Genomic DNA, 22,879 nt, shown 5'->3' on the forward strand with positions numbered 1-22,879 from the left:
AACTAACAAACTAAATGATGAAAAGAGTTGAGCTGAAACACTTCATCATGTGTTGAATGTAGGTGTGGCTATGGTGATGTCAATCATAATGACTCCTCCCCCTCTGATCTTTCTCCTCATGATTCACGGTGAGTCACTAATGTAATGTGACTTTACATTCATTATTATAAACAAAACTGTATTGCTGTTTCTAATAAAAACACTAAATTAATTATTTGATTCATTATTTTATTGTTTCTGTTCAGACTTAAGAGTTCTGTCTCAACTGTTAAATGAAATTTAACTTAAACCCCCTCCAGCTTCAAATGCTAGAAATAGATCATCACACTTTAGATGTTTATCAGAATGGGTTCGGCATTTGCAGCTGTTGTTAATGTATTCATTGTGATTTGTGTGTTTCAGGAGTTTATAGTGCTGATGGTGGTTGGGGTGTGACTTACAGCTCTTCACACATCTGTGCTGCAAATGACTCAACAGTGAAGATAAACTGTAGTTATAAATACCCTACTGGACATAAGATCACAGAAGTGTTCTGGACCAACACTGACAGTTCTGATCCTCCAAATCTGTTTAATGACTCTAAATACAGTGAGAGGATTCAGTATCTGGGAGATAAACAGCACGACTGCAGCGTCAGACTGACTGATGTGAGACACACAGATTCACACAAGTACTATTTCAGATTCATCACTGATAAAGATAAAGGGAATGGACAGGTAAACCTGGAGTGACTCTTGATGTCACAGGTGAGAGTGAATGAGTGTTTGATGATAATAATGTGATGTGTTGAATGACATGAGGAGGATCAGTGTTGTGTTGTGTTCAGATCTTCAGGTGGAGTCTGAAGTTGAGAGAGTGATTGAGGGACATTCAGTGACTTCAAATGTTGACAATATAAAATCTAGAGTCAGTGGCGCTTCTACATTGAATTACACACTGGGCGAGAACCCCCTTCAAGCAATGATTCTTCTTTAGAAATAACTGAAAATAAATCTCTTTAATGCAAGTCGATCACATCACTACAGTCATGTGCTGTAGCATCACGTGCAGTATAATTCATTATTTTCTACTCTGAACTTCACTTACGAGTCAGCAGTATTTAACGTTTCTGTATGTAGTTTAAATCTATTGTACTTGGATGTAGACACACACATTCATGGATAAAGAATCACTGTTACACAGTTAAGAGACACACGATATAATCATAATGGCCATATGCTGTAACTTCACATACATATAAAGACTGACTACACAATTTCCTATATTTCTCATTCCGACGTAGTGAACTACTTATTTTGTTCACAGATCAAGTCCATCCCCTAAACCTTATCCTCATAGAAAACTGTTGGCAGTTTTTTATTAAAAAAACACATTTAATCACACACATACACTCGCTGACAGTCTGGTGCCTTAATAAAACAGGATTCTTTACCCATAAATGTGTGTGTGTGTGTCTACATCCATGAAGAATAGATTTAAGTTAAACTACATACAGAAACATTAAATGCTGCTGACTCGTAAGTGAAGTTCAGAGTAGAAAATAATGAATTATACTGCATGTGGTGTTACAGCACATGACTAAAGTGATGTGATCGACTTGAATTAAAGCTCTTTATCTTCAGTTATTTCTAAAGAAGAATACTTTTTCTCCACCAATATCTGTGATATCCATTAGGTTCAATAGAAGTGTTTACATTCAATGCCTCCAACATGGCCGACTTCCGGATTGATGAGGCGTCGTGAAAACACTCTGTTCACATTGGTGACCACATAATCGTTTTGTATTACCTATTCTTATTATCCATTTCTCACAGTTTCTGTGCACGGCACCTTCTCAGCAAGCAGGGGCGCCAATTTCCCACACAGTGGATTGATAGATAATAGAAAAATGATTTTTTTAACAGCTCGTGCCGCGCCCATGTCACATGAAAAAATGCTGCCCGATTCGCCCGTGCCAAAAACCTCTACTGTCTAGAGGGCATGATAAATGTCCTTAAAAGAACTGCAGACTCTACATAATGGAACTATAACATTTATATTGTTTTTTCTTTATGTCCTCCAGATAAACCTGTGATCTCCATCAGTTCTCCTGGTGCAATAGTTGAGGGTGATTCAGTGAATCTGACCTGCAGCAGTGAATCAAATCCACCTGTTCACAACTACAGCTGGTTTAAAAAAGAAACATCTGTAGGATCTGGAAACATCTACATCATCTCAAACATCACATCTGATCACAGTGGACAATACAAGTGCAAGACCCGACACACATGTGGAGAGAAATATTCTGATTCTGTGACACTAAATGTTTTGTGTGAGTTTATTATTAAACGGCATAGAACATCCCAGCCTGAAACCCACAAATGTTCAACATTGTCAAATGATTTTTTTAGATGCTCCAAGGAACGTCTCAGCATCCATCAGTTCTTCTGGTGTAATAGTGGAGGGTGATTCAGTGAATCTGACCTGCAGCAGTGAATCAAATCCACCTGTTCACATCTACAGCTGGTTTAAAGAGAATCAAACATCATCTGTTGGATCTGGACAGATTTTCAGCATCAGTAACATTAATTCAAGTCAGTGGATGGTTTTACTGTGTGGCTCAGAATGAAGTTGGATCTCAGAGATCAGATGCTGTTTCACTCACTGTTAAAGGTGAACATCACTCTTTATATTCAGTTAAATGAGATGGTGGAGACATTAAGAAGTTTTTGAACTGAATCAAATGTTTTGTTCTGTTGTCTTGCAGGAAATGTGATGCTTTACACAATAATCGGAGGAGTTTTGGTTTTTGGAGTTGCAGTTATTCTGTTGTTGCTTGTTTGGTAAGACGTGTGTGAAACTATATTGATCAACAAAACCATATGAGTGCTTCATCTTCATCTGTATGACATATTAACATGCTGTTTGGTTTTCAGGAGAATCAGGTGGATGAAACTGAGAAATAACTCGCAGTCACAGGTAAGATGAGATTTCATTTTCATTTGACTTTATTGCTCAGTAATGTAGGAGTACAGATTTATTAAAGTCATTGTCATGTAGAATAAAGTGTGTGTGGTTATCACAGTTTGTCATGTTGTCAGAGTTTTACAAACCGAACTGTAACACTGGTGAGCAATTTGAGGTATTTTTCTTATTTTCTCCGTGTGTGGTTTGGTGACACAGATCGATGATCATAATCCTCCTCATAACAGCAATAAAACATCTGATCCTGTGTATGGAAATGTAACGGTAAGTGATTTAAATAAAGCTTTCTACATCTTAAGAAAATAAAATCAGTAAGTCAATAAATATTATGCTATCTATGGTAACAGTGTTTGATTCTCTCTCTCTCTCTCTCTCTCTCTCTCTCTCTCTCTTCTTACTCTCTTTCTCTCTCTCTCTCTCTCTCACTCTCCCTCTCTCTCTATCTCTCTCTCTCTCTCTCCCTCTCTCTCTCTCTCTCTCTCTCTCTATCTCTCTCCCTCTCTCTCTCTCTCTCTCTCTCTCATATAGATTGCTGGTGACGGTGGTGATGATTCTGACTCAAGTTTTCCTGATTATGAGAATGTTACAGTAAGTTTCTGACCTTGGACTCATATTGAGTCCAAGGTCAGAGTATAAGTAAAGTAATATTAGGAAATCTATGCTAACAGTGTTTTATTCTCTCTCTATCTCTATCTCTCTCTCTCTCTCTCTCTCTCTCTCTCTCTCTCTCTCTCTCTCTCATATAGATTGCTGGTGATGGCAGTGATGATTCTGACTCAAGTTGTCCTGACTATGAGAATGTTACAGAAAGTTTCTGACCTTGAACTCATTTTGATAGTCAGACTATTTATTTATTTTACATCATTTCTTATTAACTTGTTGAATATTTTGCTCACTCATTATAACTGAACAAAATGATGCACAAGAGGCCAATAAAAACACATTAAAAGCTTTGTGTGGAAGGAGATCTGTAGATCTTAAGTGACTAATTTTACAAGATAATGTTGTATGAGTGGAAAATCACATTTTATAACAATCAGAATAGTTTCATTATTTTTATTAATAATATTTTTACATGTTTGATAATCTACAGACACGCCGCTGCTCACCACTGGAGGCCGCTGTACACAGTTTGGAAAGCACTGATTTGTGTGAATTTTGTTTTAATCAAAAGCTTTATCATTGCTGATCTTTTCATGTGTATATAAAACCCTCTTTTTTTAAATATAGTCTCAGTTTTAAATTTCTCAGTACGGGTTCTCCTGGTCTTAATCCATTGGGGCTATACTGGTCACAGATCAGAAGTAAAACATTTTTTTAACTTAATTAGACTAAAACAGACGTGAGGACATGAGATATAATCAGACAAAAGTAAAGCTTAGACAAAAGTAAAGGTTATGTTTTCAGTGTTCTTGCACATAATTACTCAAAAAAGTATTGATCAATTCTGAAGAGATTATTTGAGGCGCAGTATGATCTAGCATGGGACATCTTTATATCTTCTACTCTCTCTCTATATTCCTCATTTAATGAAAACAGTCATTTAAACACACTTGTGTGTTGTTATTGGTGCAGGAGGAGAGGGGGCGGAGACTAGAGAAATCAAACAAGCTGCTTGTCAATACTCAAACTGATGCTTCAACGTTAGGTCAATTCTCCGTCCTCCACCCTGTGACACTAAACATATTGAGCTCAGACATCTGGACATCTCAGTTCTTTAAATCAGAGTTCTACAGGTCCACAGTTCTGCATACTCTTAGAATGTGGACTGAACATCATAAGCTAACTTAGTTGCTAATATCATTCTGATAGCTGATTGGTCCATTGAAGGAAATGGTTAGCATGTTAACCAATTAGCATGTTAAGCTAACTATCATAAGATAACAGACAAAGGGACATTCAATTTTGAAAAGATATTTTTAGGAACTATGAAATATTATTTGAGTTGAGTTTGAACAAATTTGTAAATAGACAAACAAATGTTTTGTACGTCTTAAATGTTTAAATCGGCATAAAACGGAATATAATTAGAGAAATTACATTTTGAACAAATTGTTTAAAAGTGCCTTTTTAAAACACTTATGTATTATTAACCCTAGATGGTAAAGGTATCTTCAGAACATGCTGTTGATGATTCCCACCAAATTCTGTGATGATATGTTGTACAATTCAAAATATATCACGATATATGACACATTTCCATACGGTGGACTGTAATGTGGGCGGGAGCAGAACAAGATATATTATTGCCAGCAGTGGGACAGAACTCCATGGAAACGTGTGGGAATGACATCCGTCTCACGCACAGGACTCTAGGTCAGTCGTTCTCTCACACGTAGGCCTATAGTGTCAAATTCACATGAGCCGCGACTAGTCGACCTCAAGCTTCAGATGTATAAGAGCTTTTATGTTGACTGGTCAACTATTCGTTAATTAGATCTCAACAACATAAGAGTTAATAAATACAGCACGACCCAATGAATCTGAGGACACCAAGATTATGATATTCTGATGAAGATTTTAAAATCTCTTGACCTGTAGGTTGCCTAAATTTAGCTTTCACATGAAGCTGATAAAGAGTGAAAAAGTTCAAACTGTAACTTTCAAAATGGCCGCTACTGAAATGGGTGAAGTCTTAATGTAAGATATGAAATGTGAGGTCACTATGAGTCAAAATGAGATCTATTAAGTACATTTTTGCTAGGGGTGTAATGGTACATGTATTAGTACAGAACCGTCACGGGCAACATTACAAATATAGTCATCATTCCTATCTTCTACACATTTAAAGGCCAGAGCCCTTAGAGTTAGAGTTTGGAGTGATCAGGGCATCTGTGTGCCATTATGGAGACGTTTGGAATGCACTTGGCAAAGGAAGTGATGTCATTTCCTCATTATCTTCAGCTGGCATGTTCCCGTGAAAACGAAGCATTTTTAAAAAATGATGAAATAGAAAGACTTAATCTTTATACAATATTTCAAAAACATGTGAAACATCTACAAATTGTAACTGTAAAAATGACATAAAATGACATTGTTAGAGTGAACAAATAATATCACAAACTTGAATGATCATCTGGTGTTATTGATCTTGATGAAGTGTGCTGATATAACACTACAGGTTATAAAATAAGAAATCTGAAATAATTCATCTTCACAAGCGTCTGTAATCTTAGCTTTCTAAAAATGAATGAGTGTAAATGAGGATGCTATAATAAATGTGAACTGCGCCCTCTGGTGGCTCAACTGAGAATCATTTGATTCTGTAGGTGATGTCATGCTTCTCATGCCACACCTCCAATATAAATACAAACATCATCATGTTTCATCATCATGAGCTTGAATCAGAAACATCACACTACTGTCTTCTGTATGTTATAGTCATAACTAGCCTATTTCTTCACTTTTATTCCCTCTCCTTATTCTTCACAGTGACTTCCTTTAGTCTTTCAATCTCACTGATGTTTCCATTCTCAACAGTTTCATGTTAAGCTCTTCTCTTCTCATTATGACAATGTTAAACATCCATCAGCGTTTACCTTTTTACATCTTACTTGGTTATTTTGTTCACTCTCTCTTAATACTTATAATACCTATATGAGCAATACCTATATGATTTGTGTGTCTTTTCCTTTGTTTTTGTTTCTACTGACATTATAATAATGACATTATTTTATACAGTTGACTGCTGCTTTCTCAAACTCACCCATCGAGGAGACTTGTGAGCATGAGCAGCGCAGTGTTGTTGTGCTGTCGCCATCTACTGGATGAACTTTAAGACATTAGTCAGACAGAGTCAAGAAATGTTATATATGAGACACAGAGAGTATGTCAGGAAGGGATCAGATATGAAATGACTTTACAATTCAAATAAAAAAATATTTTTCACATCTACTATAGTGTGAATGTTGGTATAGTTAGTGCCGGAGGAAAAAGTTTAAGATGTGACATATTTAAGATCAGTGAAAAGAAAAGAGGAAGTTCTGAACTTAATTATATTATACAATTATATTAAAATATCTGTAAGCCTACGGTTTGCAGGGTTTAAAAGCGGATGTTGTGTTCATTTATATTCAGACTTACTTGACATGTCACTGAAGATCACAACCAATAAAAGTTGAGCACCATCAACACTTCATCTCAAACACACATTGTGTTAACCACAGGACACTGAAGACCCCAGCGATGCTTCAAACTCCATCATTTCTACTGATGTCTCTGAGTGATGAGAGCGTGTGAAGGTAAGAGCAGAATTTATACTCTCTTCACTTATGTTTTATCTTTATTTTCTAAGACTAGAAAGTTGTTCTTTACTGATGATGAGCGGATAATAATTTGACAACATTGAGATGCTAAAACAACATTTTAGTTTGATGTTCTCAAAAAAGCCATTTTCAATGAATCATTATTTTAAAGCGATCTTATTGAACAATGTTAAAGGTGTTTGGTGTAAAACATGAAATGAATTTACAACATTATAAAGCTCTAACATTAATGTGAATATCATAGTGTGAGAAAACTCAAGTCTTTTCTCAGGAGAAACATCAGAGAAACTAAAGAGTGTCGTGTGAATGTAGCTGTAGATGTTTCAGTGATGTTTTATGAGAAACTAACAAACTAAATGATGAAAAGAGTTGAGCTGAAACACTTCATCATGTGTTCAATGTAGGTGTGGCTATGGTGATGTCAATCATAATGACTCCTCCCCCTTTGATCTTTCTCTTCATGATTCACGGTGAGTCACTAATGTTATATGACTTTACACTTATTATTATAAACAAAACTTTATTTCTGTTTCCAATAAAACAGTAAATTAATTATTTTATTCATTATTATATTGTTTTTGTTCAGGCATTAGAGTTCTGTCTCAACTGTGAAATGTAGTTTAACATAAACACCCTCCAGCTACAAATGCTAGAAAAAGATCTTCACACTTTAAATGTTTATCAGAATCAGCTCTAAATTTGCAGCTGTTGTTAATGTATTCATTGTGATTTGTGTGTTTTAGGAGTTTATAGTGCTGATAGTTGGGGTGTGACTTACAGCTCTTCACACATCTGTGCACTAAAGGACTCAACAGTGAAGATAAACTGCACTTATAAATACCCTACTGGACATAAGATCACAGAGTGTTCTGGACCGACACAAACAGTTCTGCTCCTCAAAATCTGTTTAATGACTCTGAATACAGTGAGAGGATTCAGTATCTGGGAGATAAACAGCACGACTGCAGCGTCAGACTGACTGATGTGAGACACACAGATTCACACAAGTACTATTTCAGATTCATCACTGATAAAGATTATAAATGGACTGGTGCACCTGGAGTGACCTCTTGATGTCACAGGTGAGAGTGAATGAGTGTTTGATGATAATAATGTGATGTGTTGAATGACATGAGGAGGATCAGTGTTGTGTTGTGTTCAGATCTTCAGGTGGAGTCTGAAGGTGAGAGAGTGATCGAGGGACATTCAGTGAATCTGACATGTAAAAGCAGATGCAGTCTGACTGACACATCAACATTCATCTGGTTTAGAAACACACAGACATTAAATGACACAAACAAGAAACTCATCCTGCAGTCAGTTAGAAGAGAGAATGCAGGAGACTATAGCTGTGCTGTACAGGGACACAAACTCACATCACCTCCTCGACGTCTCAATGTCATCTGTAAGTTCACTCTCAATTCTTTCATTATTCACTTAAGATGATTTATCACTGATATACTGAATATAATCTCTCAATAGATCCTCCAGATAAACCTGTGATCTCCATCAGTTCTTCTGGTGTAATAGTGGAGGGTGATTCAGTGAATCTGACCTGCAGCAGTGAATCAAATCCACCTGTTCACATCTACAGCTGGTTTAAAGAGAATCAAACATCATCTGTTGGATCTGGACAGACGTTCATCATCAGTAACTTTAATTCAAGTCTCAGTGGATGGTTTTACTGTGTGGCTCAGAATGAAGTTGGATCTCAGAGATCAGACGCTGTTTCACTCACTGTTAAAGGTGAGAATCACTCTTTATATTCAGTTAAAGGTTTAACATGTTACTCAATACCTATTGTCTTTTTTTTAGGAAATTTGGTGATGTTTTACACAATCATTGGAGCGGTGACACTTGGAGCTGCATTTGTTGTTGTGTTGTTGCTTGTTTGGTAAGGTGTGTGTGCCTTTGATATAAACTAATCAAATAAAATATTACACACTGAATAGAAAATGTTTTGTGTCCATAAATCTATATTGTAAAACAAGAACAACTTCTTCATCTTTCTTTGTGACATATTAAAATCTTGTTTGTCTTTAAGGAGAATCAGGAGTATGAAACATAGAAATGGGTCACAAGTAAGTGATGTAGTAATACACTTTCTCCTCTGATCTGTCAATTTATTATATCAATGACTACAGATGTTTGGGTCATTTGGATTATTTTCTCTGTGTGGTTTCATGACAGATCGATCATGACATTCCTCCTCACAACAGCAATAAAACAACTGATCCTGTGTATGAGAATGTAATGGTAAGTGATTTGAATTCTTCCTTTCAAAAAGTGTAGAAGTTACAGTCTCTCTCTCTCTCTTTCATATAGACTGCTGATCATAGCGGTGATGATTCAGTCTATGAGAGTATTTAAAGGAGGTCCAGCTATCTTTGATAGTCAAATGATGCATTTATTTTACATAATTTCATAATAACTCATGAAATGAACAATAGTTGCAGAATGGACAATTGAAAAGTCATTTAAAGATCATGTGTGTGGAGCTCTCAATGATAGACAGTATTGATGTAGATCTGACGAGACACATTTTACAATGATTTGAGGAGAATATGCCAAAGAAAAAACATTTCTTGTGTTTTCCCTTGTTTGCCATCTTTGCTTAACATTTTACGTATAACTTTGCCGTTTCTATTAGTATTGAAGTTTGTAGAACAAATTCCTTGTCTGATTATTTACTTGTTTAGATCAACAGTGTTTACATCATTTATGAGTTAAAGCTCACCCAAAAAAAAACCTCCAAGTTCCTTGACCCCCTTTAACACACCAACAATATCAAATATCTTTCTAAACACTTTGATACTGTATGAAATTTGTAATACACACCTGACTAAAGAAATAACAAAATTGTCTGACCTCACTGCAGGAAAACAAATCGTAATCGTTAATCCATAATGTTCTTACAAATATTAGATAAATATCTAAATACACGCCCATCTGCAATACCGACTCTTGCCACTGGGGGCCGCTGCTCACAGTCTGAGAAGGACTGATTCATGTGAATTTTGGTTTATCATAAGCTTTATCATTGCTGAAGTTGTCATGTGAAAGTTAACATCTATTTTATATAAATAAAGTCTCAGTTTGGCATGGTTTCTAAATGTTTGAGGTTTATTGCCTTTTTTGGGTTATACTGGTTCAGCTTATGTGATGCTTGTGAGTGTGTTTGAGGCCGTGTGCTCAAGGATGAAGTCATTAGAAGAATTTAAAGAATTTAAAATAAATAATTTTAGTCGACAGAAAAAGATGTGAGGGCACAGTGTATAATAATGAGATGAAATCAAAGCTCTGAGATTTTGAAAATTATACATTACCTACCCTTCTCTCTATATTCCTCCTTTAAAGAAAATCCTCATTTAAACACACTCGTGCAGGAGGAGAGGGGGCGGAGACCAGAGAAATCAAACAAGTTGTTTGTCAATACTCAAAATGATGCTTCCTTGTTTACTCACTCCTCCGTCCTCCAGCCTGTGACACTGAAACCGATTAAAGGGATTGTTCAGTTACCAATTTCCTGTTTATTAACTCACCCTCAGGCCATCCAAGATGTAGGTGACATTTTCTTCTTGAGTAGATCCATAAAGAAGATTGTTTGGTAATTCCGCAGCCCTCTTTGCTTCATATAATGGGAGTATATGGGGTCCACCTGTCTAAGAGTTCCTAAAGCACTCAATTCCAAAAAGCGGCTCCTGGCGACATGTTGACGTTTCGTGAAGCAAATCTTTTGATTTTATCATCAAACTGAACGTCATTCTTTATAATATTAACCATAATGTGCAGACTAGGCACACAGTCTTAATCTTCTTCTAGTATTTGGTGGCGGAGGGCATACCAGGGTCTGGTACATTTAGCGCCACCTGCAGACAGGGAGTGTTGAGGCTGTACGGCTAATATTATTAAAGTTGACATTCAAATTTGTGAAAATATTGAACGAGTCACGAAACATCAACATGTCGCCAGGAGTTTCCGACCTCACTTATCTTAGATCATTTCTTATTATCTTGTTTTACATTTCCACTCATTAACCAAGTAAAAAGATGCTGAAGAAGCAATGAAAAGCCATTAAAAGTTGTGTGTGGGAGGTGGTGATGATTGACAGGATTGATGTACACCCCTTAAAAAAAGGGTGCTTCAAAAGGTACTTCGATGCCATCTTGCTATTTTGGTGCCATAAAGAACCTTTAAGAGGTTCTTTGTGAAAAACTAAGAAAGAGATGGTTCTTTAAAGAAACTTTGACTGAATGGTTCTTCGTGGAACCAAAAATTTTTGTCCCTTTGTTCCGCTGTTTTTTTTTTTATCTCAGTATTTGTTTTTATGGGAAATTAAGTTTGTATAAACTTTTAGGATTTTATATCATCATTTCATGATTTGCTTTGTTCACATCCTTAGAATTGAGTTCGCCAGACTTCAGAGATCTAAAACTCACAAAAAAACATAATTTTTATGTTCTTATAAAAATCAGTCGAATACCTTTCTAAACACGTTGTTACTGACTAAATTTGCATTGCAGAAATTTCTAATGTATGCTCACTGTATAAAAACTGTTTCTATATGCTGATAATAATAATGTTGTTTAGGAGAAAACTCACATTAGAACAATCTGAATAAATTTCATATTTACACTGAACAGAGCAGAATACAATGTAACCTTTAGATTTATCCAAAAATACGCCCCGTCTGCATTTCTGCCACTTACCACTGAGGGCCGCTGTACACAAGTTGAGAAGCACTGAATTCTGTGATCTTTGAAGTGGGAGATGGTGGTCTAGTGGGTTAAACCACTGAACTGGTAAATCTAAAGGTTGCTGGTTCGTTCCCAGCAGCCACCACCAGTGTGTCCTTGAGCAAGACACTTTACTCCATGTTGCTCCAGGGGGATTGTCCCTGTAATAAGTGCACTGTAAGTTGCTTTAGATAAAAGTGTCTGCCAATGACTTAAATGTAAAATGTGAAGTTTGTTTTTGTTATTGGTGGTGTTATCAAGCTAACATCTTTTTTTGTAAATAAAGTCTCAATTTCACATGGTTTCTGAGTATTTTGAGGTTTATTTGCCTAACTTCCACTGGGGTTAAACGAAACACTCTAAAACATAAAGAGCCTAGTAATATTTCAGTTTGTGTGGCATTTCCATAAAACTTTATCATATGCTAGGTGTTTTAAATTGTTCTATGATTATCATCAGTTTTGTTTAGATCCTATAGAGAGAGAGAATACGTTCTAAATCTATAGGTCTATAAGGTCCATAGAAAAAAATCTTTTATACAAATACTGGAGATATTTATCTCAATTTCAATTTAAGCTAATATTAATTTTTATTATTATTGTATTACATAATCAATTTGTTGAATGGGTCGTATTTGGTCCCATTTAGAGAAACATTATGGTACATTGACATCTAGCGGTTGAGCTTGGTATTGCAGTCTAAATTCTTAATATTGGAGAGAAAAGTTTAGCCAATAAACAATTCTTCTCGGTTTCTTTGGATTGTTATCAGAAATATTCCAGAGACACAATTGTTTGTTAATGTGTACAGAAAGTTAAGTTGGGGTCACAAAAGTGCACATGTCTATAAACATTTCTAATAATTGTTATTTTGTTTCAGTCTTGCGAGTGTCTAGCACATGAGATGTTTAACAGTTAGAAGTTGGAGAAGTCAAACAGAAAAACCCCACACATGACGTGAAATGCTTCTCTGCATTATCAGCAGAGCGGGCGTCTGTCAGAAACACATGTGGGTTATTTTTTGCGTCCTCACTAGCGAGCAGGAAACATTGTGTATCGAGTGTCGTGGTTTATGTTTATGTGAATACTCGGCTTTGATTTCTCTTTGCTCAGCTCTTCTCCAGCTGACCACACAGCTGATGCTCAGAGAAGACACGGCACTGACCCCTGAAAGTGTGTGTATGCCAGAGGGAGTGTTGTGTGTCCAGTCCCGGGTTGTGTTTGGTATGAGTGTGTGTGTCAGGGGGTGTTGGGTGTCTTTGGGATCCGGGTAGCGTGTGCAGGACGCGTGTGCCCCTTCTACCCAAAACAAACTTGCACACACACACTCACTCTGAAATGGAAAGTACACAGTTGCTGGTATAATATGATACTCGCATTCACATATATATGTAAAGGAGAGAAAAAGGTCTAAAATAGATGAAGTTCATCCAACCTCATGTCAGAAAGCAGTTGATACAGAATTAATGTTGACAATTGACATTGATTCAATATTATATATATACACACGATGATTGATTTACTGCATGTGAAAGCACTCACCTGAACTGAGTAGATCGATTTATCAGATTTGATTATAGACAGGCGTTCCTTACAAAGATCAAGTATACTTTTAGTACTTTATGTGTAAGCACTAGTACTAAGAAAGTTGTATGTAGGTGTATTATTTGAATACTACTTAACAAAATTATAAAAAATTGGCAGAATAAAATTATGCATTTAATTTGAACAGTAGTACATTTTGAGGGTACAAGTTGAGTGGACAGCTAGGCTAAGTTTGTCTGAGAAGTTCAAAAGTAAACAAAAGTATACATTCCTATTTTAAGTTTGAAAGTGGTATACTAATAGGTGACTTCAACAAACTGCTTATTTTTGTATGGTAAAATCTGCAATTATATTTATGTTTAGTTTTAATTACTGAATATATAACAATTGTGTTATTATTATTAGTTTTATTATTGAATAAATTAAAATGATTTATTATTATAATTATATATATATATATATATATATATATATATATATATATATAAATATGAATATATTTATGTTTCATTTGCATTTATTATGTTTTTTTTTATTGAATATATTACAATTATAATTGTTTATATCTATTAGAATTGTTTAATTATTTTATGTTTTATATTTATTTTTATTATATTCACTTATATTTATTATTTAGATATTAGATAGTCTGTTAAATCTGTAATCTGTAACTTATTGGTTATTATTATTATTAAATAAAACATATTAAGCAAATATGTACAAAATGTATTGTAAACATTCTCCTTAATTAACAACAGTAAGAATATTCAACAGTAACAATATTCAATCATTTGTGCCGTCAAGTCATGTGTTACAGATTGCAAACGTAATTATTGTATTGTTAAAAAAATCATTAGAGCCGTAATGATTTTACTGTTTTATGCTTCACATGTGTTATGTGTTGTTAATAATAAGTCATCACACACACACAGTGTTTCTGAGTTTCTGTGACAGCTGAAGGGGTAAGCCTAACACTACACACACAAACACACATACACACACTCAAATGAAATTACTAATGCATTCCACACAAAAGCAAAAGACATTTTCTTTTAGCCTGTTCTCATTCTCGGTCGACTGTCTGGCCGTCTGCCCGTCTCTGATCGGCTGCGATACAGGAACTCACGGTCACATACAAAGTTCTCTGAACTTAGGACAATGCCGCCATGACATCATGAGAACAGCGTGTCCATGGAAACGATTGTCTGTTGTCATGGTTTTCATGTAATGACAGCGCAGTCTCATTCTTGTGTGTGTGTGTGAGATGTTGAATGAATAGAGGGACGTTTGCCCAGTATCTAGAAGCAAAAGAAACACTCTCTCTCCTTCCATCTGTTTGCTTCTCCAGAGTCTGAAACCAAAACTTTTATGCTGCCCAAAACTTCATTTTCCAGATACATCTCAGACTATAAATCTAAACTATTACACTATAAATCTGATACTCTGCTTTCTAAAAGCCAAACTCAGACAAAATCAGCGCAATAAAATAATGATTCAACAATAAATAATTCAAGAAACATCACAGTCGTAGTCGTAGAGTCCAACTTGGCATTCATTTGGGGGAAAACTGCAGTAAATTCCAGCTCAGAGAAACTTTGGCCTGAAATATTTTGCATGAAGGATTAATGATTGCTTGGATCTCAAAATCATATGAGGTTAAAAAGTCCATCTCACTGATATTAAACGTTGACAGTTTGACTAAACTTGTTCAGCAGGTTTTTCATTGAACATTTTCCATCATGAAGGAAATGAAAAAAAAACTGATCACAGAGGAAGGCAATTTTCTCCTCACTTAAGGAGGCCCAAAAAACATCACACTTATGAATCATCCACAGTTTGTTTTAATTAAGTAATGGAGCAGAAAAGGTAACTCATGAAACTATACACAGAACGCACATTTCAGCATCCAAACACACATAGACACAAGAACCCGGTCTGGAGAATCGACCGCTCGGACTATAAACAAAGCTTTTAACAAAAGCACCAAAGCTCTCTTCTCAGCAAGAGAACAGTTTCATAAACTCTGATTCACAAGTGTTACAACACACTTTCTTAATATCAGTTTCATATGCAAGAAATCTGGCAACGAAAACAAACAAAACAAAAACTTCTGTTGCTCTGGAATCAGAGATGGACAGAATCACCGACCTCTCGAAACCTGTCAACAACATTTCTTTATCAAACATCACTCCACTATTTTAAGAAATAAATAAGGCTTTATATTAAACTTCATATAAATGAAGTATTTTAAGGACCATTACGATTTCTTGCGTAAGATGATGTGATCGTCGGTTTGTTTCAATCCATGTCTATATGACACGGGTTTGTCCCTGACTCCAGCGCCGAGCGGTAGAGTTTGAGAAAGTCTTCATAATGAGGAGAACATCCCACCCAGGCTTCTCCAAACCTCACAGCTCCCGTCAGAAGAAACTCGCCCTGTCCTGCCCGAGGGCCGCACCGCTGTGAGATCTTCACCTGACCCGTCCACCGACCACGCCCGCGTCCCCCGCCGCCGGACACGAACACGCGACTCTTCTGACGATACACGTGACTCAATGACACCACAGCTGTGAACTGATTTTCATCCTCCTCCTCGATCCTCTGAATACTGCCACGCACCGCTAAAAGAGAGGACGAGAAAAGGACGTTAGATGGACTAACAAATATATGCTTTCACAACTGAAGCAAAAAAAAACTCAAAAATAAGACATCAGCGATTGATGAGGAAATGGAAGAACATGTTTGAGACTTCCACGCTTTGTCAAAAGATTAGGATGATTTGTTTGTTCGAATTTGGGTTAAAAAATAAATGGCCTGTCCAAATGTTAAGAGTAAAGTCAAATCTCTTAAGAGCTTCAGATAAGATCTCCAAATCTGTTTAGAATGGCACAAATGTCTACAATAAAAAGGTCTCATCATGTACTTAAACATTTCGTATCGACTTATGCTGAAACCAAAATGAGATGAAAAGATAATCCAAGTATAAGTATAATAAATCAATCATATTATTATATTAATAAGTATAATATTTATTTCTATATAGATCTAAATCTATATTTTTTTGTCTGTTAACGCTGTAAGCTGTAACGTTTTTTGTAAAACGCAAGTAGCAAGTTGAGCAAGTACATACTTCCTACTTTTAGCTGTCAAGTCAGATTTTTTGTTTTAAACAGAGGTGGCGATAGAGAGTCAAAAGTTTACATATTTCAGATACAATTATTGATATATTGTTGATGATATATGAGAAGCAAACATAAGAAGAAAGGAGAGACCAAAGAGAAGAAAGGACAGAAAAGAGAGACAAGGAAGGAGACATGAGTAAAAAGAACAGGAGAGAAGAGAGATTAAAGAAAAGAAGAAAATGAAAAAGAAAAAGAGAAGATGTGAAGGTTACCGAAGTCACTGGCACACAGATCCATGAGCACCTCTTCATCACTGCAGCGTTTACATGAAGCTGAAACAAACACACATTATTTACATCAGTCACACAACACTGCAAGAACACGTAAACATCAGCAAAACTACTGCTTAAATCTAACACATCCATACACGTCACCTACAAATCCTTCATACTATCTCAAGACTCTCTAATAAAGTGAGTTCCTCCAGCTGCTCATGTGCAGTTATCAGACACGTCTGGATTGTGTCTGTAGACTCCAGCTGTGCCCAGACCTGCTGTGATGTTTGACCTTTGCCCTCTGACCCCACTTACACAACATTATAATCATTATATCACCATCCCCCACCACCCACTCCAAACCACTGTCTGAAGATCTCCAGTTAAACCACAACACAGTAGACGTCTGAAGGTTCTTAATAACAGACCCGACACAATTTCAACAAAATCGCTCCACTTTAAGTATGAACATGTCACCTGAACCAGTTGTGTTGTTTGCGTAGTCAGATGAGGTTAGCAAGTCAACGTTAGTGTAAAATAAAACCCCTTTCAGTGACACACACACTTTTTCACACTTCAATCCCTTTGGACCAATCACACGAGGCTTACCAAAGAAACAGACTGACAGAAAGCGACAGGTGAGGACATAAAACCTCAGAAGTTCATAAATCTAAAGTGTCTTAAGAAAAAAACGTGTGCGTTTCGAAAAGCAAATACAAGGGATTGTGTAGATTACAACATTTAGTGTTTCATTACACACAAAACTTTTGCTTAAACCTTGACGTCGTAGTCAACAGCCAATGAAACAGCATCTTTCACACGAAAGCGGCAAGTGACCGTCAGCTAAAGAAGCGTTCAACCAATCGCGTGCAGAGCTGTGTGATTGACAGGCTGATTGACCCGAGCGCGACCTCTTGATTAAAGTTTATTTTCTTCTGTCAGATAGAACATGAGGTCGGGAGCGGCTGGTCTTTGTGTCTGTGTTTCAGAGTTTACGAGGTCATTTTACTACCTTCCTGAACTTTCATCTGAGTGACTACAGCTTAACAGCGTGTTATTGTACTCGACTCTCCTCAAGGTCTCTCACAGACACATTCAAGTGTTCACTCATCCTTGGGCGATGTATAAATGACATTCAAAATGAAGAAACTTCATTTAAACGCTAAATTTTCAGGCTGGTGGCATAACCTTCTTTAACTATGAGGCGTGAGCAAGACTTCAAAGACATTTCATACAATGCAAAAATAAAGAAATATATTTTATAGCAAGTCATTTTGACATTTTACATTTTAACTACACAAATAACGTGCAACCCTCTCTGTCAAGCATAAGAGCAAAAGAGAGACAAATATGACTAATTGTAGCTTTAAAACCCTTTGATGCATGAATTATAACCTCAGCTAGCTATGGATTTTTCTCCCATGTGGCATGAAAAACAAGATTTTTGACACATATTTTCAAAGAAATGTCCAGATGATGAGTAGACGTGCATAATGTTTTTAACTCTCCACTGTAGGGAACTCCTTGAATAAAGGAAAAATAAACAAATTTTTGCATATATGACAACTGTATCTTAATGCTGAAGTACAGTTCCCTATTTACCCGTATGCGAGGGACAACGTACTGTGCGCATGATGCAAATTTCGTCATCAGAAAAGTAAGCAGGTAGTGTACGCGCACCGACGGAATTTTGTAACCTCGCTCGCCAAATATGCTCCACATAGATTCCATTTCTTGCAGTTATTAGTTTAAACACCAGGTGGAGACAGTGTCCTCGGAGCATCGATTCAAGGTAGTCAAGAAAACGAAAAAGAGGTTTTGCAAAATGTCGCTTGCATACACGTAAAAAAAAGAATTATGCCACATGCATATTGCACATTTACAAAAATACAAACAATTGTATTCTCCTCTTTACCATCTCTCTCTTTTTTCTTACCTGTGGGCGAGTAGAGCTCATCTCCCGTCATCTGGGTTGAGATCAGCTGATACTGAAACGCTGTGATTCTCTTGCTGATGTCCCGCTGTGCGGTCGCCTCCACAAACAGCGCCCCCTCCTGGAGACTGAAGCAGCGCACGTGACCGGCGGCCTGCTCCGCCTCTGACAGCAGCGATCTCAGCTCTCCGGCGCGCTCCACGTACAGCGCGGCCCCTCGCGAGTCAACGTGAGGTTTGATGCATGCGTGCAGGCGCTCGCCGGATCCCGCAGACGTCTGCAGGTTGGGTCGAAGGTTGACGATGATGGCGCCTGTGGGATAGAGCCACTCCAGAGAGCCTTCGGCACAGCGCAGGTAAACCTGCTCCACGTCCCGGGTGTGAGACTCGTGCGTAAGCCCGCTGCAGAGAGGAAACAGATGGTTATAAGGTGCTTCGTATCTGGTTATGTCTGAAATTGCAAAAGCAACCCAGTTTGATCAAAGCTTTTGAAGTCTAATTGGTCAAAAGTGCCCAAGTCACCCATTTCAGTTTCACAACAAAGCAAGCAGTACTTTTGCATTTGTCCCTACAACATCTTCGGGAAATTAATGGTTTTGCAGTGTTCTCTGACACACCCTAAACCCTAAGTGTGTAGGGTGCACTACAGGGAGCAAGCTGAGGTTAAGTGTACTCCTCAAGGGCACAATTTTAATCGTTCACGGCTCGCTACTTATGAGTCAACAGTGTTTTGGAAACAAGCCCTCAAGCTGGTGGTTTTTGAAATGAGTCAGAAACCTGAGATCTTTAAAGCCTAAAAATGGATGGGGGTTTTTTCCGTGACCTCTCGAGAAACAAACTCCTCCTGAGGAGATCTTTCAGTCAAATGAGGATAGATGTGAAAGCAGTGGAACATGAAAGAAGATACTTCGAAAAATGTCACAGTGGTTTGTGTCCACAACAGAAATCAGTTGTTGTTTGGTTATCAGCAATCTTCAAAATATCTTCTATTGTGTTAGGCAGAAGAAAGAAACTCATAAGCGTCTGAAATGACATGAGGATGAATAAACAATGACAGAATTTTTCATTTTTTGGGTGAACTGTCACTAAGTAAAAACTGTTGTGTGTTCATTCTGTTGGGAAGCTGTCATCCAGATGTGACATGTATGTTATGTTCCCTTAACAGCGCTTTCAAGTGTTTTTTAGATGTTTTATTTACGTATTGACATTTATGCATTTGGCAGAAGCTTTTATCCAAAGCGACTTGCATTATCCTATACATTTGTTTCCAAGAATGTGCAATCCCCTGGGATCAAACCCATGACCCCTGCTCTTAACATTGAGCTACAGGAAAGCTATAATCAAGACATGATTATAACGTTTGTATCTGGATTAGAGTCCACGTGTGCAGAGGATCAACAACATGAACTCTTCAGAAACCTTCAAAAATTGGCTGATTTTATGAAAAACTCATTTATTTCTCATTGAATGGACCACCGCTTAAAAATATATAAAGACATAACAGTTAGGATGGTTAGAAAATAACGACTGAATGTTTATTTTGGGTAGAAGGGAACTTTTTAAGAACGGCAGCAACAGGGTTCATGGCCTGGCATTAGAATTAAACTAATGCGCTTCTCTTGAAGATTAGGTTTCTATTCTGAAATCAGTGCCAAATGTCCTCCAGAAAAAAAGAGCTCAATCCCACACGCACGACCCCCCGATTGCCCCATTTCATCCGGCTTGCTTTTAATTAACGTTATTAAATCTTTTTCTGGAGCCAATTAAGCTGTGGAGTGTGTAATAGAGGCCAGACTCACTGCTGGCTGCTTCAAAGACTGAAACAAAGACACCGAGACCAAAAGTGCAGGAGCTCCTAAATTCACAGAACTTTCCGCATGTTAAGCACAGCTAATGGAGAGAGAGAGAGAGAGATAGAGAGAGAAGGAGAGAGAGAGAGAGAAAGCGAGTCCATTTTTAGAGAAGTGAATCATTTTAGTGAATCAATTCATTCAATTAATCATCTTTGGTTTATTAACGACATGGACATAAAACATTTAAATGTCTATTAAAAAATTCAATGCATGACTGAAAAAAATATATAAATATTCTTACTTTAAAATTAAGCTTTAACAAATACACAGGAATGGAGAGAGATAGAGAGAGATACAGTAAGGGAGAGAGGGAGAGAGAGAGAGAGAGAGAGAGAGAGAGAGAGAGAGAGAGAGAGAGAAAGCGAGTCCATTTTTAGAGAAGTGAATCATTTTAGTGAATCAATTCATTCAATTAATCATCTTTGGTTTATTAAGGACATGGACATAAAACATTTAAATGTCTATTAAAAAATTCAATGCATGACTGAAAAATATATATAAATATCCTTACTTTAAAATTAAGCTTTAACAAATACACAGGAAGGGAGAGAGAGATAGAGAGTAAGGGAGAGAGACATAGGGAGATACAGAGAAAGAGAGATACAGTAAGGGAGAGAGAGATAGAGAGACATAGGGAGATACAGAGAGAGAGAGAGAGAGAGAGAGAGAGAGAGAGAGAAAGCGAGTCCATGTTTAGAGAAGTGAATCATTTTAGTGAATCAATTCATTCAATTTATCCATATTTGGTTTATTAACAACATCGACATTAAAACATTTCAATGCATGACTGAAAATAATATATAAATATCCTTACTTTAAAATTAAGCTTTAACAAATACACAGGAAGGGAGAGAGAGATAGAGAGACATAGGGAGATACAGAGAAAGAAAAAAAGAAAGAGAGAGCGAGAGAAAGAAAGATAGAAAAAAAGAAAGAAAGAGAGAGAGAGAGAGAGAGAGAGAGAGAGAGAGAGAGAGAGAGAGAGAGATAGAGCGAGAGTGCATTTTCAGAGAAGTGAATCATTTTAGTGAATCAACTCATTCAATTAATCCATTTTGGTTTATACACGAAATCGACATTTAAACATTTTACGCTTAATTTCTTAGTAAGATAAATTGCTTCGATAAGCAAATCACTCAATTTATAAATATGTAGTTTAAAAGTTTATAGTTTCAACCACTTAATTTTGACTCCCTGTTCGACTGAATCATCAAACAGAACCGAACATGACATTGTTTGTTTAAGGCAAATGTCAGCACATGTCCAATGTAAGGGCATGTCCGGACTAAACCACATTTACATTACAACGTGGGCCTAATAAAATACATCATAAATTGTAAAGCGAAGAGTAAAACTCATTAAAAAGGCAGATTTATGAAATGTAGCGTTCGACTTTACAGGTAAACATATTTCATCTAAAACTCTCAAAGCAAAAATGATGATCAAGTCTTTTAAAACAATTCAATGCAAAACTGAAATAATAAATACATACATGTCTTACTTTAATCTTAAGCTTTAACAAATACAAATATAAATAACTTTATATCATCGCAAAATGTACATGAAGCTGCTGAAAACAATGTAATAAAAAAAAAAGAATAAAAAATATATATTTGAGATCCTCACCTTCCCGTCCAGTTGCACTGGTCACTGGAGTATTGTGCAGATCCACTCAGAACTAAAGCTGATAAAAGTGTTACCAAAAACATCCTTTAAAAGCCTTTAAGATCTGCTCAATGAATCATCTGAAACTACTTCATGATCTGTTCATGAGGTGATGCACTCAAAGATAAATCCACAATCAAGCGCTCGTGTGTGCGAGACCGAAACCCGACAGATACTGAAGTTAAACCCGCAGATACTTTCACCCACACGCGACGAATACACAAACCACGCCCCCTTTCCGCACTGACACGCCCACACTGTGAGTGACGCGTCGAAAGTAACTATATTTATTAATCAAATGAGGGGCAGTAAAGGTTTCTACAGTCACAAAAAGACACGTATTATCATAAAACTATGCAGAATATATATAGTTTTCTAGTTTTATTAATACTTCCAAATTAGCTTTTATTTGTATATTATTATATTGTTATTTATAATTATATATTATTTTGGTGTTTCGACTTTTAACATGTTTGCCTTAAAATAAGGCTAATATTTAATCGTTATTATTATTTAACAGCTA

General features: G+C 36.6%; 2 protein-coding genes and 1 pseudogene across 2 annotated transcripts in view; 2 read left to right on the top strand and 1 right to left on the bottom strand.

Annotated features, from left to right (window-relative positions):
• LOC130435860 (uncharacterized) overlaps window positions 1-4,073 on the top strand; it is a 46,726-nt gene extending 42,653 nt beyond the window's left edge. Inside the window, 5 exon segments of the mRNA XM_056766725.1 lie at window positions 2,747-2,822; window positions 2,916-2,958; window positions 3,163-3,228; window positions 3,493-3,552; window positions 3,711-4,073. Coding sequence (XP_056622703.1) covers window positions 2,747-2,822; window positions 2,916-2,958; window positions 3,163-3,228; window positions 3,493-3,552; window positions 3,711-3,782 — 317 coding nt within the window. The 3' untranslated portion in view covers window positions 3,783-4,073.
• A 3,116-nt stretch (window positions 4,074-7,189) lies between these two features.
• Window positions 7,190-9,599, top strand: LOC130435868 (B-cell receptor CD22-like; annotated as a pseudogene).
• A 4,894-nt stretch (window positions 9,600-14,493) lies between these two features.
• On the bottom strand, window positions 14,494-22,725 carry metrnlb (meteorin like, glial cell differentiation regulator b). Its single transcript, XM_056769587.1, has 4 exons — window positions 22,318-22,725; window positions 18,843-19,240; window positions 16,904-16,963; window positions 14,494-16,130 (listed from the first exon to the last, which is right to left on the bottom strand). The coding sequence occupies exons 1-4, from the start codon at window positions 22,398-22,400 to the stop codon at window positions 15,808-15,810; spliced, it is 864 nt and encodes a 287-aa protein (XP_056625565.1). The 5' UTR covers window positions 22,401-22,725; the 3' UTR covers window positions 14,494-15,807.
• Window positions 22,726-22,879: the final 154 nt, after the last annotated feature.

This window comes from Triplophysa dalaica, chromosome 2 (genome assembly GCF_015846415.1).
Source record: "Triplophysa dalaica isolate WHDGS20190420 chromosome 2, ASM1584641v1, whole genome shotgun sequence".
In the NCBI taxonomy this organism is placed as follows: domain Eukaryota; kingdom Metazoa; phylum Chordata; class Actinopteri; order Cypriniformes; family Nemacheilidae; genus Triplophysa; species Triplophysa dalaica.